This window comes from Mytilinidion resinicola (assembly GCF_010093595.1).
Source record: "Mytilinidion resinicola strain CBS 304.34 unplaced genomic scaffold BDZ99scaffold_5, whole genome shotgun sequence".
In the NCBI taxonomy this organism is placed as follows: Eukaryota; Fungi; Ascomycota; class Dothideomycetes; order Mytilinidiales; family Mytilinidiaceae; genus Mytilinidion; species Mytilinidion resinicola.
The window spans coordinates 1,168,417-1,182,799 of NW_022985441.1; the positions used below are offsets into that span (position 1 = coordinate 1,168,417).

General features: G+C 50.8%; 6 protein-coding genes across 6 annotated transcripts; 5 read left to right on the forward strand and 1 right to left on the reverse strand.

Annotated features, from left to right (window-relative positions):
- The first annotated feature begins 5 nt into the window (after nt 1–5).
- BDZ99DRAFT_411766 (CIA30-domain-containing protein) lies at nt 6–1,111 on the forward strand. The gene is made up of 4 exons (XM_033716630.1): nt 6–149; nt 197–257; nt 314–482; nt 542–1,111. Exons 1-4 carry the CDS (start codon nt 112–114, stop codon nt 991–993), a joined length of 720 nt encoding a protein of 239 aa, XP_033580165.1. The 5' UTR covers nt 6–111; the 3' UTR covers nt 994–1,111.
- A 20-nt stretch (nt 1,112–1,131) lies between these two features.
- On the forward strand, nt 1,132–3,217 carry BDZ99DRAFT_251372 (uncharacterized protein). The gene is made up of 3 exons (XM_033713687.1): nt 1,132–1,133; nt 1,279–1,422; nt 1,487–3,217. Exons 2-3 carry the CDS (start codon nt 1,414–1,416, stop codon nt 3,080–3,082), a joined length of 1,605 nt encoding a protein of 534 aa, XP_033580166.1. The 5' UTR covers nt 1,132–1,133; nt 1,279–1,413; the 3' UTR covers nt 3,083–3,217.
- A 523-nt stretch (nt 3,218–3,740) lies between these two features.
- Nucleotides 3,741–7,129, reverse strand: BDZ99DRAFT_438182 (DNA ligase 1; the record flags this gene model as incomplete). The annotated part of the gene is made up of 5 exons (XM_033717611.1): nt 3,741–4,514; nt 4,577–4,807; nt 4,856–6,631; nt 6,810–7,011; nt 7,104–7,129. The coding sequence occupies 5 exons, from the start codon at nt 7,127–7,129 to the stop codon at nt 3,978–3,980; spliced, it is 2,772 nt and encodes a 923-aa protein (XP_033580167.1). The 3' UTR covers nt 3,741–3,977.
- Nucleotides 7,130–7,445: 316 nt separating this feature from the next.
- On the forward strand, nt 7,446–8,310 carry BDZ99DRAFT_507262 (uncharacterized protein; the record flags this gene model as incomplete). Its single annotated transcript, XM_033724233.1, has 2 exons — nt 7,446–7,732; nt 7,790–8,310. Exons 1-2 carry the CDS (start codon nt 7,666–7,668, stop codon nt 8,308–8,310), a joined length of 588 nt encoding a protein of 195 aa, XP_033580168.1. The 5' UTR covers nt 7,446–7,665.
- Nucleotides 8,311–9,168: 858 nt separating this feature from the next.
- BDZ99DRAFT_568443 (uncharacterized protein) lies at nt 9,169–11,150 on the forward strand. The gene is made up of 3 exons (XM_033727787.1): nt 9,169–9,849; nt 9,902–10,116; nt 10,171–11,150. The coding sequence occupies exons 1-3, from the start codon at nt 9,457–9,459 to the stop codon at nt 10,895–10,897; spliced, it is 1,335 nt and encodes a 444-aa protein (XP_033580169.1). The 5' UTR covers nt 9,169–9,456; the 3' UTR covers nt 10,898–11,150.
- Nucleotides 11,151–11,720: 570 nt separating this feature from the next.
- BDZ99DRAFT_568444 (uncharacterized protein) lies at nt 11,721–13,446 on the forward strand (the record flags this gene model as incomplete). Its single annotated transcript, XM_033727788.1, has 3 exons — nt 11,721–12,098; nt 12,152–12,348; nt 12,402–13,446. 3 exons carry the CDS (start codon nt 11,721–11,723, stop codon nt 13,105–13,107), a joined length of 1,281 nt encoding a protein of 426 aa, XP_033580170.1. The 3' UTR covers nt 13,108–13,446.
- Nucleotides 13,447–14,383: the final 937 nt, after the last annotated feature.

Below are 14,383 nucleotides of genomic sequence, written 5' to 3' on the forward strand. Positions count from 1 at the left end.
TATTTCCCAGGTGACGTCTCCATTCTCTCTTCCATCTCAAGTGTATATTTCTAGAAAACTCTTCATTCTCGATCCTCTTTCTATCCCGAATACGCGCCATCCCTATCTGCTATGGCGGAGAAAGAACTCACTCTTTTTGGTGGGAGCAGGTATGCTTCTCCGTGCTCGCTCAGCCTGCCGCAACTGACTTTGGCAGTTCATGGAATGCCAAAGACTGGATTACTAGTGATGATCGGGTGAGGGGAGGAAAGTCACAGGTAGGACTTACGAACGCAGAAGTCACCGATCATACTAACTTCATTCCTTTACGTAGTCATACCTCGAATGCTCTTCGTCGTCTGCCCGATTCCACGGGGAGCTAGATATCAAGACTTTGGGCGGGGCTGGATTTGCAAGCCAGCGCACCGCTGGAGATGATGTGTCGTGGGATCTATCGGGCTATGATGGCATCCAGCTGAAATTGTATACTTCTAAAGCTGACAGTACGTCAATCTCTATCTACAGTCTTCGTAGTAACGCTTAGCATTGACTGTAAACTTAGATCAACGCTACACATTTATTATAAAAGACGAATTACTTCCAAAGAACCCTGAAAATGGCAGAGAACAATCCACGACATCCTGGGAATATGATTTCTCCAATGATCTAAAAGAGAGCGCAGGCGATCACAGTCTGCTACTTTTCATCCCGTGGGACAGCTTCAAGCCTACTTATCGAGGAAAGGAGAAGAAAGATCCTCTACCGCTTGATCATAAGAACATCAAACGATTTAGTATCATGATGAGGAGTTTCTTTGGCGATCAGGAAGGCCCCTTTTCGCTCTCAATTCGATCTATCAAAGCGGTAACTACTCCTCGAGACGTTGGGAAAGGCGCTTATAGCATTGAAGAACAGGATTTCAGCCCGCCCATGCACCGATATTCATTTGTAATCGCCGCTGCTCTTATGCTCCTCGCCATCCCCTCCATGTTGAGGATGTCAGTCCGCAAATAGACCATCATCGAAGCCTTCTCTACCTCGCCTGACTCAATCACACTATATCCTATATCCCCGGCCCCACCTTCTTAGAATACCGATGACCTGACAATTTCTACTCACCTGAACGAGGGGTCGAACTGGCATACTTATTTCTTGTATGTGTAGCGCGACACACTTTTCAACTGGTTGATTTCGTTTAAGACCACATACCGTTTCTCTGTTTCCCCCTCATAACACACGCACAGCGCCCTCTTTCTACAGCTTTTCACCACTGCTCGTAGTGCACTAACCCGTTTCCAGAATCAGATTACGATTCAAATTGGCGTTTTGAATCACCGGTGGACTCACTTGGCTGTCTCAGACAATGGTATAGATCCACACATAGAACGGTGCCCTGGAGCTCACACCTTCGGTCTGTTGAAGTGCCGATAATGTATGTTCAAGGTGAGTGAAGCGCAACTAGGTGAATTCACTCGCAGCAAGCGCGTGACGCATAAAGCCGGGACAGAGTATCACCGCCTCTCCGTATAAACCTCGTCTCCTCGTCCACAGACTTGCTCCTCCACAAGCTGTTCCCCGTCAACACGACCACCCCGACCTCTTCACCGACCACACCCCCGCAGCCAGAAAGATGTGCTCTCCTATGGAAATCGACGAACCTCCTACCGGCATGAAAGACGTCCCCACCGAACTACTTCATATGATATGTGGCTATCTGGAGCCAGTCGACGTCAAAGCGTTCCGGCTTGTCAACAAAACCTTCGCCGAGATCGGCGCGACGGGCTACCTTTTGCCATCACTTTCTGTCAGACTATCGCCTTCCAGCTTCCAGCAAGTCGAGGCTATCGCGGAACACCCTACCATCTCTCGATATGCCAGGGAGCTGGTGCTCCATGGTCAGAACTATACCTTTCCTTCCCGGCATTGGCGGTTTGTTACATGGGTTCTCCGCGAGTACATGATCGAGTTGATCGAGGAAGGCGATGATAAGTTCTTGCGTCAGAACAGGGATGCCATCGGGCATATTCTCTACAAGCATGTCGAAGCAAACCCAATGGAAATCTCGCGGATCTACCCATATATCGGTGGCGTCTTCACCATGAATTATTTTCGCCCTCTTATCAAGCAGCACGAAGAAGCAGTCAGCTGGCAGAACAAAATGTGGGACGAGGAACTTGACCTTGCTATCGTTTCCAAGGCTATCAAGGCAATGCCATTGTTGAGAAGTATCACCTTGGCCGCTGAAACTTCTCGTAAAGACAAGTCTTGGGGGGGCATGTTCGGGGGGATGAAGACCCTCAACTCACCTGGACTAGCAGCAGGAGTACGGCAGCTCGGAACGCTGCTAATTGCGTGCCGAAACGCTGGCACGAAGTTCACATCTATGGAGCTCAATTGTTTGAGCTGGCGATTCTTCGAACACCTCCAAAAGCATGACGGGCTTCAGCTATTCAGATCCGCTGCATCCTGCCTGACAAGTTTCAGCCTTGATTTAGCTACGTTCACGTTGCAGGATGGTGTTTACGAAAACGTCGAAGCGGTAGAGTGCCGACTATTCCTCGGGGGAGGCGTTCTGGGCCAATTACTCCGCGACATGACCAACCTTCAACATTTACAGCTGTCGGCAGATTCGACGGTGAAATGCCACCGCCATGACAATTTGTGGATAAGGCTGGAGGATACTACTCGCGGATTTGTTTGGCCACATCTTACATCTCTCACTCTCAAACAAATAGCGACACAAGAAGAAAGTCTTGTATTGTCCCTGGGCAATCACATGCCCACACTCAAAGAGCTCCACTTAGGCTCGCTCTTGCTTTCGTCTGGAAACTGGATATCTGCTTTCAGAAGAATCCGAAAGCTGATTCTGCAACACGACCTCGAGTCTCTTACTATTAGTGGCTGCCATTACGAGCAAGACTCTCTTGGGGGCTCTTGGTACAGATTCGTGACAGAATACACTTCGGAAGAAAGGCCTTGCGGTGCCGATTGTACCCCGTACACGCACAACCGGAAGCTAGAACACTACCTGATGCATGGCGGCCAATATCCAACCGGTTGGCGAAAATCATTGCTGTTCGCAGACTTTGACGGAGACTTTTAGACATGGGCAGAGAGAAATCTGCCACCTGGAACACCAGTGCTAGATGAGACCGGCATGGCGGTGAACACCCAACTCCTTTGTCAAATACAATACTTGACAATGGACAGGATCTATGTGCTATTTGGCATATCAGCGCAACTTGAGAGCGACATGACAGGTAAGCCGGAGCTGCAGGAAAACTGAGTGGCTCTTCTTGCTGCTTGGCATATCAGCGCGAGATGGGAGCGGGCGGCTCTACCGAGTTTGCCATCAGATGGCCGATTTGTTTTGATGCGGAAAAGAATATGTACCTGTCACCCTTCAAATCCCGTCTCTAAAACCCCTCTCCCACTCCCGCTTCCTCTACCCTTCACGTTCTACCCTTTGAGTTCTACCCCTTACGTTTTATCATACTCTCCCTTGCGCCGCACCCCTCTTCCTATCAGCAAGCGTAACATGCCACTACATGTCACTGCGTCTTCTTCTTGCTGCATCATGCTACTCTCCTTTCTATCACCTATACATACCCCCTTTCCTCCATAGTAATACACCAGAGTTCTCACCATCTCCACCTCCGACCCCATAAAATGGGAAACATACAAGGGAAATGCTGGAAACTTACTCTGACGTGATATTCCGTTCTGACATATGTGATACAACAAACACAGGAGGCATCAAAAGAGTGAAGAAGTCGTATGTAGTACGTATTTCCCGTTAACTAAAACCACATCCTAGCCCCCTGATGCACCATCGCCGTCAGCCACAGTGGCATAAGAAACGCTCGCAAAACTAACCCGCCCACCTTAACAACAAATGCATGCATATCTCTTGAAACGCCACGACTTTTCTTGTTTACCGTGCCCCTTTCCCACGAGCACCCGACCCTTTCACCTCCTACCCATAGCCCTCGTACACCCTAATACTCGAAATCATCATCAACAGCCGGCCCCTTCTTCCCACCCACACCCTCCTGCTTCTGATACATCTCCGCCACCATCCGACTGCTAGTAGCCTGATCCGGCTTCTTGTCGTCCCTGCGCTTGATGAACCGTGGGAACCTCAGACTAATCCCCTTCCCGCCACCGCTCCCGCCTAGCTGGTCCACAGCCGCCTTGTACCGCGGCGAGAGCGTCAGATCGGCCGTCTTGATCTCCCACACCTCGCGTGGCTCGAACCAGACGTCCGGCTGGTCCTTGTTGCCGGCAGAGTGCGAGTAGAAGGGTTTCGGCCGATCGATGACGAGCTGGCTGAGCTCGGTGTGCAACTCCTCGAGGATGGCTTCGGAGAAACCGGTGCCGATGTTGCAGACGGATTCGTAGAGCTGGGTGGATGGGTTGTAGCAGGCGAGGAGGAAGGCGCCGTACCAGGAAGTGCGTTTGCCCTTGCCGTAGTAGGCTCCCAAAACGACGAGGTCGAGTGAGTCGCCGACGCCAGCGAGGTAGTCTTTCTTGACCTGTTTGAAGGGCTGTTTAGTATGCGCAGAAAGACGACAACAATGGGTGGAGGTTATCGTACCTTCAGCCAATTTTGACTGCGCTTGCTAGGCTCATAGCTACTCTCTGCTCCATTCAACATTTTGACCATCAAACCTTCGCATCCTGCCTTTACGCTGTCTTCGAGGAGGACCTGGATCTCCTCCAGCTCGTTGCTGTCGCCGTATTTGGCAAAAGCGAATTCGCCCTCGGTTTCGACGAAGGAAGCATGAAGGAGTTCTCTACGCTCCCGGAATGGTTTGTTGACAAGAGGCTGTTTGTGTGTCAGTCCGATATTCTCCTTCTGGAAGTAGTCACATACCTCGCCATTTAAGAACAGCATATCGAAGGCAAAGACGCAGACTTTGACCTTGATATCCTCCGTCTTGACGTCTTTGCGTTTCCGAGTCATCAACTGCTGGAACGGCAGCACCTTCTTTTCAACCATATCCCATGCCACCGTCTCACAATCAAGGACGAAGCTCTTAGTCCCGTCTTTGACCCAGGTTGGTAACTTTCCCAGGATATCCGGATACTTTTTGGAAAGATCCTCAGAGTTGCGGGAGAAGATGTTCGCAATGCCCTTTGAACTCTTTCCAGCGGATGAAATGGCGGTTGCAGTTGCGTACTCCTGAGCAGTGTCGTGCGCCACGAAGTGTATCTGAGCTCTCTCTCCATCGTACTTGTACTCGCAGGTAAATTGCTTTCCATCGAAACGATCAAGAACCTCCGTGATAGATTTCGTCGGTTTCGCAAGCATAGGCTTCAACGGAACGCCGGGTTGAAGCTTGCAATTGTCCGGGAGATTATCGAGGCCGTGTTCTAGCATCGCTGGGATAATGACTTCGTAGCTCGGCAGCTCGCTATAGACAGACTTCAAAATCTTCTCGCCCTTGGCCAATTTGTCCGTAGAAGGAATTGTATCTCCCTTGGCTGCTGTCTCATGGAAGACCATGGCCTGTGAGAGAGAAATGAGCACCGTCTTTTCGGCCAGACCCAACCTCAATTTGCCCTCTAGAGTTCGGACAATGAATTTTGCCTCGCTAGGACCACCCTTATCCTTCGTTATATCCACGCCCTTGCTACCTTTTCCAGTGAGATGAGCGTCAGCAGCTGAGAGTAGCTTCTTGATACCCGCGACCTTGTTGCTCTGCGAACCCTGTCCTTCTATCGTAGCGATAGCCATTAGGCCTTCGTGTACACCCCTGACGGTGAGAGCCTTCGGCTTGAACAGTGTCCCTTGGTTCGACCTACTCTTCGCTGCGACTAGGCCAAGATCACCGATCTCATTCTGATCGGTTTTGATGACACTGAGGCTCCTGCCAGTGCTTTCGCCAATGGCTTTCATAATCAACGACTCCCCGATACCTAACTCAACACCAGCAAAATCGGCCGCCAATTTGTTGATCATGAGTAGAATAGTCGGCAGCAAGTCTGTCGGAGTCAGACGCAGAACTTGGCGTAGGAAGAGCGAGCAATGGGCCTGGATCTCGAGTCGTTTTGTCGTCATCTCAATCTTCGAGAAAGTGGTGCAGAGAGCAGCATACGGCACGGGGTCTCCAGCTTTCCAGTCTGGATATGGATCCTTTCCAATAGACGTGAGCGTCGATTGAACCTTCTGTCGAGCCTTGGCGGCGACTTCTGGCTTCTCGTCTTCGTCTGACGATTCCTCCTCGGGCTCCGACTCGTTCACGGATTTACTCTCGTCTTCTGGCTCATTCTTCACAGGAGTCTTTTTGGATGCCGAGACCTTCGGCTTCACCTTGACATCCTCTACGTCTTCTGTCTCATCCTTAGGCGAGGTCTTCTTAGACGCCAAGCTCTTGGGCTTCACGTTAATATCCTCATCGTCTTCGCTTTCTTCCTTGGGCTCTTGCTTTGCTTTGCCATTCTGAGCCGGAGTCACTCCGTTTGACTTCACTCTCTGCTTGGCTGGAGCGGATTTCGCGTTGGCTGGTTTGGCTTTTGTCTTCGGGGTGGAGCTTGATTGAGGCTTCGATTGAGGCTTCGCCTTTTTGCGCCGCCGCTGGACCGGTGGTTCGTCTTCAGAAGACTCTTCCTCTCTGGCTGCGCGCTTCTTCCAATTTTCGCCTGATATCTCGTCGCCTTTGTCTTTGCCTGATCGTAATCTCATGGTGTCAGTGATACTGATAATAGAAGGGAGCAGTGGTGTAGTGAGTGAAGAGAGAGCTGCCCAGCAATGACTGAAACATACCAGCGTCATCCGAATCTTCTAAATCAGGTGAGGCATGGGTGCCATTGGCCGTCTTCTCCACCGCTTCCTCCGCATCTACCATCAATACATTGCCATCAGACTCTGATCTTGCCGGTGATCCTCCATTATGCTCCTCCCCTGGCTGATCATTGGCGTCTCCGTTGGTATTCTCCTTCGCAGCAGGCTTCTTCAATTTGGTTGAGAAAGACAGCTTCGACTGCTGGGGCGTAGGCTTAGTTCCGTCGGTGCGGCCAAAGAACTTGCTATAGACCGGTCAGAGATATGATCCAATGGCGTACACTTGAGATGACAGCTCGAACCGCACCCTAGAGTAGTCTGAGATGGCCTAACATACCCGAGGGTGGCCTGCTTCGGAGGCATGGCCGGAGAATGGTACAGACAATAATTCACAGGTGATGGTGTACGGGATGCTGCGCGGGATGAGGAGCGTGGAACGATGGTGTTGACAAGCGGAGACGGGCGAAGAAACAGGAACCGTGACGATTTCAATACCACATGAGGTGTGCGCGGTAGCGACAACAGCATAACCAGCAGAGCACAGAGCGGGGGCGTTGGCAGTGAATGAGACGCGTAAAGTGGAAGTCGCGCCTGCGCGTTGGACTGTTTGGGAATAGTCGATGATGTCGGAGTTTAGGCGGTGATGCCCGAGTCAGAGGGACCTCAACACCAAGAACTATCCGCATCATACATCACGGCCCGCGCTGATTCACCATACAAAGGTACATTCTTCCGCCGAGAACTCAGCACACTCCATCGCTCCTAGATACATACGTTTCCATCCCGCTCATACTTACCTTTACGTCATCACGATACTGGCGGACATTTTCTGGCGGCGACAGGCTGCCCCAGCCGGCGAGCACCCTGCCGCAGACGACGAGGAGCCTCATAGGACTACCATGTCGAGACTGTTAGATGAGCCGCGATTGACGCCGCAATTCTGCTTCAATCAAACGGTACTGCGAGGTAAACAAATATCACCCGATCCTCACGTCCGACCACTGAGTAATGCTTCAAGGGCAGATTTTCTTCGAGTATCACGATCCACAATAGACGACTCAATCGCACAAAACCTCAATGCTCTCCTCACACCAGCGAGCGAAGGCTTCGACCCATCCTCTACCTCCTCGCGCCAGATCCGGCCGCAATCGAAACGGCCGATAGATTCAGAGTCGTGCCGGACATTCAAGGACAGAGTCCTCTTTCCCTCATGGCAAACGCGATCGGATGTCTTGACATATTGTGCCAGCGTGGCGACGTCTCCAGACCCCGAAGACCCGGACTCGATCTTACGCCAGGTGGAATCCGCGCACGCAAGAGAGAGGGTGGTCAATGAGCGCTTGGACCCGTACAGCGCTCGGTATTTTCCTAGAGAAGCAAGGACTGAGATGCTGGCGAGCTTATTACGCAACGAAAGGAGCGTGGAGAACATAATACGGGCGAGGACGTGGGCCCTTGTTGGAGAAAGATGCATAGAGACAGCGCCGCAAACGGCGGATGAAGCACTCGATGAGTGGCGATCGCGGCGGGGGCCCGAAAGATAAGTGATGTTGTAAAACTGTATTGTAACCCATAGATTAACTCCGCTTTCATACAAAGTCTTCGCATCCGCGACCGAAGCTTAAGCAGATCTTGAGAAGTGTCTATGAACCACTTGCCTACAATGCTTCGTCATTGCTCCGTGCACACACTTCTGCCACTGTTTGAGGTGGCCCAATGCGTTTGCTGATTGTTCAAAATCATGAACATCGTTCGGACTTGAAGCAGTGTGGACAAACGAACGCAGATTTATGCCGGAGTAAGTGCAGTGTTTGCGCGAGGAGATAAAAGGCGTCAGAGCCACTGACACTTCTAAACTCCACATCGATTTAAGAGCTCGATAGTTCGCGAGAGCACAGTCAAGCCCGATGGCTCGATTGGCGCGTATCCTGCACATACGAATTTGAGAGACCTCTTCTTGCTGGTAACTTCAAACTATTCTCTTAGCTCGTCCATACCACGATGAATATCTCTATATCACTCTAAGGAGATGGGTTTTGATACTCTGGCTCCCCGCTTACCGATCAACCGCTCCGATACAGCAGCTTCATTTCATGCGAGAGGTATCGCATATAAGATCTGTACTAGGCTCTGTGGGTCGTGTATAGCAAGCTCAAAGTATCCACACCTTATATGGTACCAGATAAAATAGGTCTTGAACCTTGGCACCACCGCTTGTGGTGGGTCAACACACTAAAAAAAGATGAAGCAGCGGACCACAGGTCCGATCTGTGTACACCTGTTTAACACCGCCTGAGGTGGCCCGGTAATATTCTAGGCGAATTCAATCGATAGATTTGAATTGCCTTTAGATTTCTAAAAGCTCCTGGAAGTACTTGAAACGGTATTTAAGAGGTGTACGAAGACTTCGTCACAGTACTGTTCAATGTACTGTCGAGCTGCTGACAGCCTGGTATCGTTGACCTTGGTGACCTTGGAGGGCTAAGAGGTTGCCGCTCCGTGGGCCGGTCGACGTGTCTCTGCCCCTGTACATTCGTGCTTTCTCGTTTGGAGGTTCTACAACCTCTCTAAATTCGTGGCAACGAACTCTAAGAACTCCACTTCTTTCTCCACCTCGTCCACCTCCCACCACCACCCCCTCGACTTCACCACACTGAACTCTTTGACACTTGCTTGGCAATCGTCGAAAGATGGCTCGCGGAACTAAAGTTCCTCGACAAGGGGCATTCCACTCAGTGGCTGATGATGAGATGGTGATGGCTCCGAAAGCAAAATCATACCGAGAATCTCGACTCGAGTCCTTGCCAGCCGAGATCCGGCGGCGCATATACCTCTTCGTTGGTATCTTCGATGGGGCAAAGGGCTGGGCTAAGTGCCATAATTGGCCCGATTGCACTGATCCCTCGCACTACAAGAAAGCCCTGAGCAGCAATGATCGCGGAACCACCGACCATCGCGACCATTACCAAAACTCTTTCCTGCAGTGCCAAATCACGCGGTACTGGTTCGGGGAATACGATGGTTCGATGCCTAGGGTAGAGGGGCTTTGCTATCGTCGCCAAGCTGGGCATACCTATCCCTGTGTGAGTACTCAGAGTTCCGCTGCTTGGGAAGCTGATGACTGACGTACTTAAGGATGTCCACCATTTGGACTACGAGACGTACGAAGGGCACCTTGGGCTTCTGTGCACGAACAAATTCCTCTGTGCGGACGTTTACTCGCTAATATACAACAATATACCCACGGAGTTCCGATTCGAGCTGTCGAATAGGGCGATCCATTTGAACAACTGGCCGAAGCAGCACCCTGATACCCCGAGTGGGTCCCCGGGTGATTACTACAAAAAACAGTAAATATTTTCATTTTCTCAAATCCCAATTAGCTCTTCACTAACTCGTATCAGCACCTGGGAGCACATGAAGCTATCGCCCTTCCCCTTCCGTTTTATGACTACAATCATCCTGAGCTATGAGATCGGTATGGGCTACGAATCCCAGATGCCGCACCGATATCTAGCATACAGCCGACGAGTGGGCTCCTTCTTGACCAAACAAGCCACCTCCATCCGGTACATTGCCCGCCATTGCCCAGCACTCAGAGAACTCGAAATCCGCCCGCTGATGACCCGCATCGAGAAGTGCAAACTTGGAGTTTTCGATGTTATGGCCTTCGCCATGCAGGAATTGGTCTGTGGATGCCCTGACTTGCAGCGAATCGCTCTCACGTACGTCGAGACGAAGAAGGTTAGCCTGGCCGACTATCCGGAGATCTTGGATGTCGAGCAGCACGATTTCGGTAACTTCTTTCATGATCTCTTGTTTGGGAACGACAGTTGGTTCAACATCTTCAAGGCGCAGGACTGCTTGGATGTGCGGAACATCCCGCAGGAATTACGAGAAGATGAGATACGCGAGTGGGTTAAAGGCGTTCTAGTTAAGATCCGGAAGCATAACCTTCAAGCCCCAGATCCGGTCCAGCAGCGGGATAATGACGGGCACGTCTATAAGACCTGGGCCGAGAAATTCTCTACAATCGATTCGTGGTACTCAGACGACCGCATTGATGGTCCTGGTAAGGCAACTTATTATAGGTACTCGGAGCTGAATATTGACTCAGTTTGGACATGGTAACGGTAATGAGCATGAAGGAAGACAAGACTAGCCATGATCAACTATTGGGGATGTGGCTGATGGAAGTTGAAAGATTGAGACGGCTGAGACCGGCCCTAACACATCTAACACATATCCCTTAGCTGAGCTAACTATTATTCACCAGCTCAAGCATTCCCTAGCCTGATTGAGAGCAAGTGATGCCCACATGATGCTCCTGACGTCGCGTAACCGCAAGGACCCACAATTAAAAGAAATAAGCCCAGCGCTATACGTCCGACCCCTTTTTGTTCCTCTGATCGATGTCCCTTTGCTACGTGTACGAGCCCTCCCAGGCATCCATTCACCACATTCCAATTGGCGACAACGTACCATATGACTCAATTCACCATTTCTCAATTCTATCTAAAGTTGTCTACATTACGAGCAGGCTTTGAAGTAAGGTGATGGGCGGGCTGTATGTATGTTCCTATTTATCCTATGAACGCGCCTAAGAGAGTGCCTAAATGGCCAATTTCGCACCTCATAGAGGTTCCTTTCCATTAAAACTAGGCCGTAGGCTCTACGTGAAGCCCTCGTCCAGCAGCCGCCTTACGAGCTCTGAGAGTGAAGGCTGGCCGGAATCTAGGTAACACGTCATAAGCTATCACTACATCACGAGCAAGCTGTTAAGTGAGGTGAATGTACCCATTTGGAATCTGTCATTCTCTAAATTCACATTTACAGGGTCTACTACATCTATAAACTCCTGCTACCGTACCCTGAACACTCCATTTTCTTTCTTCACCTCCCTCCCCACCACCACCACCCCCTCGACTCCACCATATCAAGGCTTCCAAAAAGAATGCCTCGCGGAGCTAAGATTCCCCGACAAGGAGCAGTCCAGTCAGTGGCAGATGACGAGATAGCTCTAATGGCAAAACCATACCAGCCATCGCTACTCGAGTCCTTGCCAGCCGAGATCCGGCAACGCATATATTTCCATCTCGGCGTTATCATCAACCGTAAGGCTTGGTATACCTGCACAGACCCTCATTGTAACTACCCGTCACACTACAGGACACCAATAGCTAGCGATGATTGTGGAGGTCGAGGATGGGACCATCCCAATCACTACCAGACCTCTTTTCTAGGGTGCCAGGTCAAGAAATACAATTTCAACTATTACAGTCTCCGTAGACCCGAAGTCGACGCCATCTGCGACACAAACAAGCAACCACGAGTAAGCTTTCCACAACCTTGCTGATTAGAAGAAAGAGTGCTAATAGATCTTAGCCTTCCGGGAACCTAGACCGGCACGCAGTGTACCTGGGCCTTCTGCGCGCCAGCAAGTTCTTCTACGCGGATATCCAGACTTTGGCGTACACCAATATCCCAGTCGAGTTCGGGTTCCAGCTGTCCAACCGGGCGATTCATCTTAACAACTGGGAGAGTCTATTGACTAAGGACAGCTTCTCCTGGATTCCGCAACCGTAAGTGTTTCCCGTTCTGAAGAGCTAGTAGAGCGCCTTACTAACGTGCGCAGCAAATGGGAGCACGTGGGCCTCTCCCCGTTCTCGTTCCGCTTCATGACGTCCATCGTCCTCGATTCCCAGCTCGGCCACACATATGAAGCCGAGATGCCCCATAGCCGGCCGACGTCTGACCGCAAGACCGGCGCCTTGCTGACGAAGCAGGCCATGTCAGTCCGATATATAGCTCGCCATTGCCCTGCCTTGAGGAAACTCGAAGTACGACCATTTGTAGAGTTCTTCGTGCGAGGGAAGCTCAGCAATATCGACACCATGGCGTTCGCAATGCAAGAGCTGGTCCACGGATGTGCCCAATTAGAGGAGATCGTCATCGCGTACATCGAGACTCGGAGGGTGAGTCTAGGTGACTATCCCGAGCTGGGAGAAGACGAGAAGTACTCGGATAGCTTCTTCACCAACCTGCTCTTCGAGGAAGATGCGTGGTTCAGCGCGTCCAACGTCAACGATTGCCTAAATCTGCGCAATATACCGAAGCATCTGCGCGAAGGCCAAGCACAAGACTGGGCGAAGGGTACTCTCGCCAAGATTCGCAAGCACAACCGTCGGATTCCGGACGTTGCCCCGTTGGGTCCCTACGGGTCTGGTCTTTGGGCCGAGACGTACTCTACCGCTGGCACGGGCTTCTTTTGGAGCGGTTGGGTGGGTTGGATCCTGAGTAACGACGCGGGAACTCGGTATAAGCCTCGAGCTTGCCTCTAGCGCCAGCTTCACTGCGATTTCTTGAGCATAGCACCATGGATATTGAGGCCGGAGCATTAAGAAAATCATGTAGTACATTCCCTTGTCGTCAGTCTGTGTATTGTTCTATCACTGCTGATGGCGCATATAAGGCATTCCAGAAATTGGTACATGCTATCCTGGGCCATGACCGTCTGAAGTGGCTCATGTTGTTCAACACAGTTGATTTCCCATCTCTTCCTGGCCCTGGAAAGCGTGTTAGGATACCACAGATCTCTGGCCAGACCATGTATCTATCTCCTTATTTAGAGGTTGAAAGGGGAGCACGTATTATAGAAATGGAGAGCAAATATCAAGGTGTATCTCTTAAACTCTTTTGAATGGGCGAAGACGCTCGGAAGATTAATGATGTGAAGGGGCTAGCGAGTGCACACAAGTGTGCAGCTATAACGGGATCCTAGCTATGACCAACGCGGCAAAGTAAGCCGTCAATGCTACTGTGAGAGTATCTGACTGCGAGATGCGGAAATAAAGTGCAAGTTATGACACCGCTTCCCAGGCGGAGATCTATAACAAGCTTGCTTCGAGTTTTTTCTTTATGTTCAACGGGCTTGCGCATGGAAATTAAAATTAGGGGGACGCAAAGCGTAATGGAGCGGGTTCAGCAGCATCACCAACCACCATACATGTATTAAGCAGTCTGTTGGATTATGACAATTACCCACAGCAATCACTGCAGGTAGCAAACAAGGCGCTCATGTATGTCCATAATGTTCGCGTTCTATCAGTTTTCAGATGCTACGGCCTGCAAATCAACACGGTTGGGTTGAATTCAATTCGAAATGGTTTCAAGGAGCTCGGGGGTCGGAGTTGATGTTAGTCAGATCACTGAATCATACCGAAGTTCATCACTTCTCCGGTGCCGAACAGCCCTATAGACAGATGGTGATACCGAGGAGGATAGGGGCTTAGTTGGATGGCCACGATACCCCAATGGAGAAAAGGACAACAGCCGACGCTACCTGGAGATGGCGATGAGCATTATTGGACGAGGAAGGGTGTCTAATCCTCCATCGTTCGTTCTTCCATCGTATTTGAAGTTCTCCAACCGCACAACACAGCACTATCCCACAGACGAGCAGCACTCCGGATGTTGCTCTCAGAGCCATTTCGAGTGACCGCTTCTGATTCGATGTGTTCACATCAATCCTCCAACTTCGTAACACAAATGCAGCCATTTATCAACGCGCGCACGTGGCGGTCATGTCCGTACGCAGTTTAAAACGGAAGAAAAGGA

Bases quoted from the DNA above. Each gene is read 5' to 3' on its own strand.
- BDZ99DRAFT_568443 (XM_033727787.1), top strand. From the start codon at position 9,457: ATGGCTCGCGGAACTAAAGTTCCTCGACAAGGGGCATTCCACTCAGTG. The intron at 9,850-9,901 runs GTGAGTACTCAG...GACGTACTTAAG, and splicing joins CTGGGCATACCTATCCCTGT to GATGTCCACCATTTGGACTA. The intron at 10,117-10,170 runs GTAAATATTTTC...AACTCGTATCAG, and splicing joins GGTGATTACTACAAAAAACA to CACCTGGGAGCACATGAAGC.
- BDZ99DRAFT_411766 (XM_033716630.1), top strand. From the start codon at position 112: ATGGCGGAGAAAGAACTCACTCTTTTTGGTGGGAGCAG. The intron at 150-196 runs GTATGCTTCTCC...TGACTTTGGCAG, and splicing joins ACTCTTTTTGGTGGGAGCAG to TTCATGGAATGCCAAAGACT. The intron at 258-313 runs GTAGGACTTACG...TCCTTTACGTAG, and splicing joins TGAGGGGAGGAAAGTCACAG to TCATACCTCGAATGCTCTTC.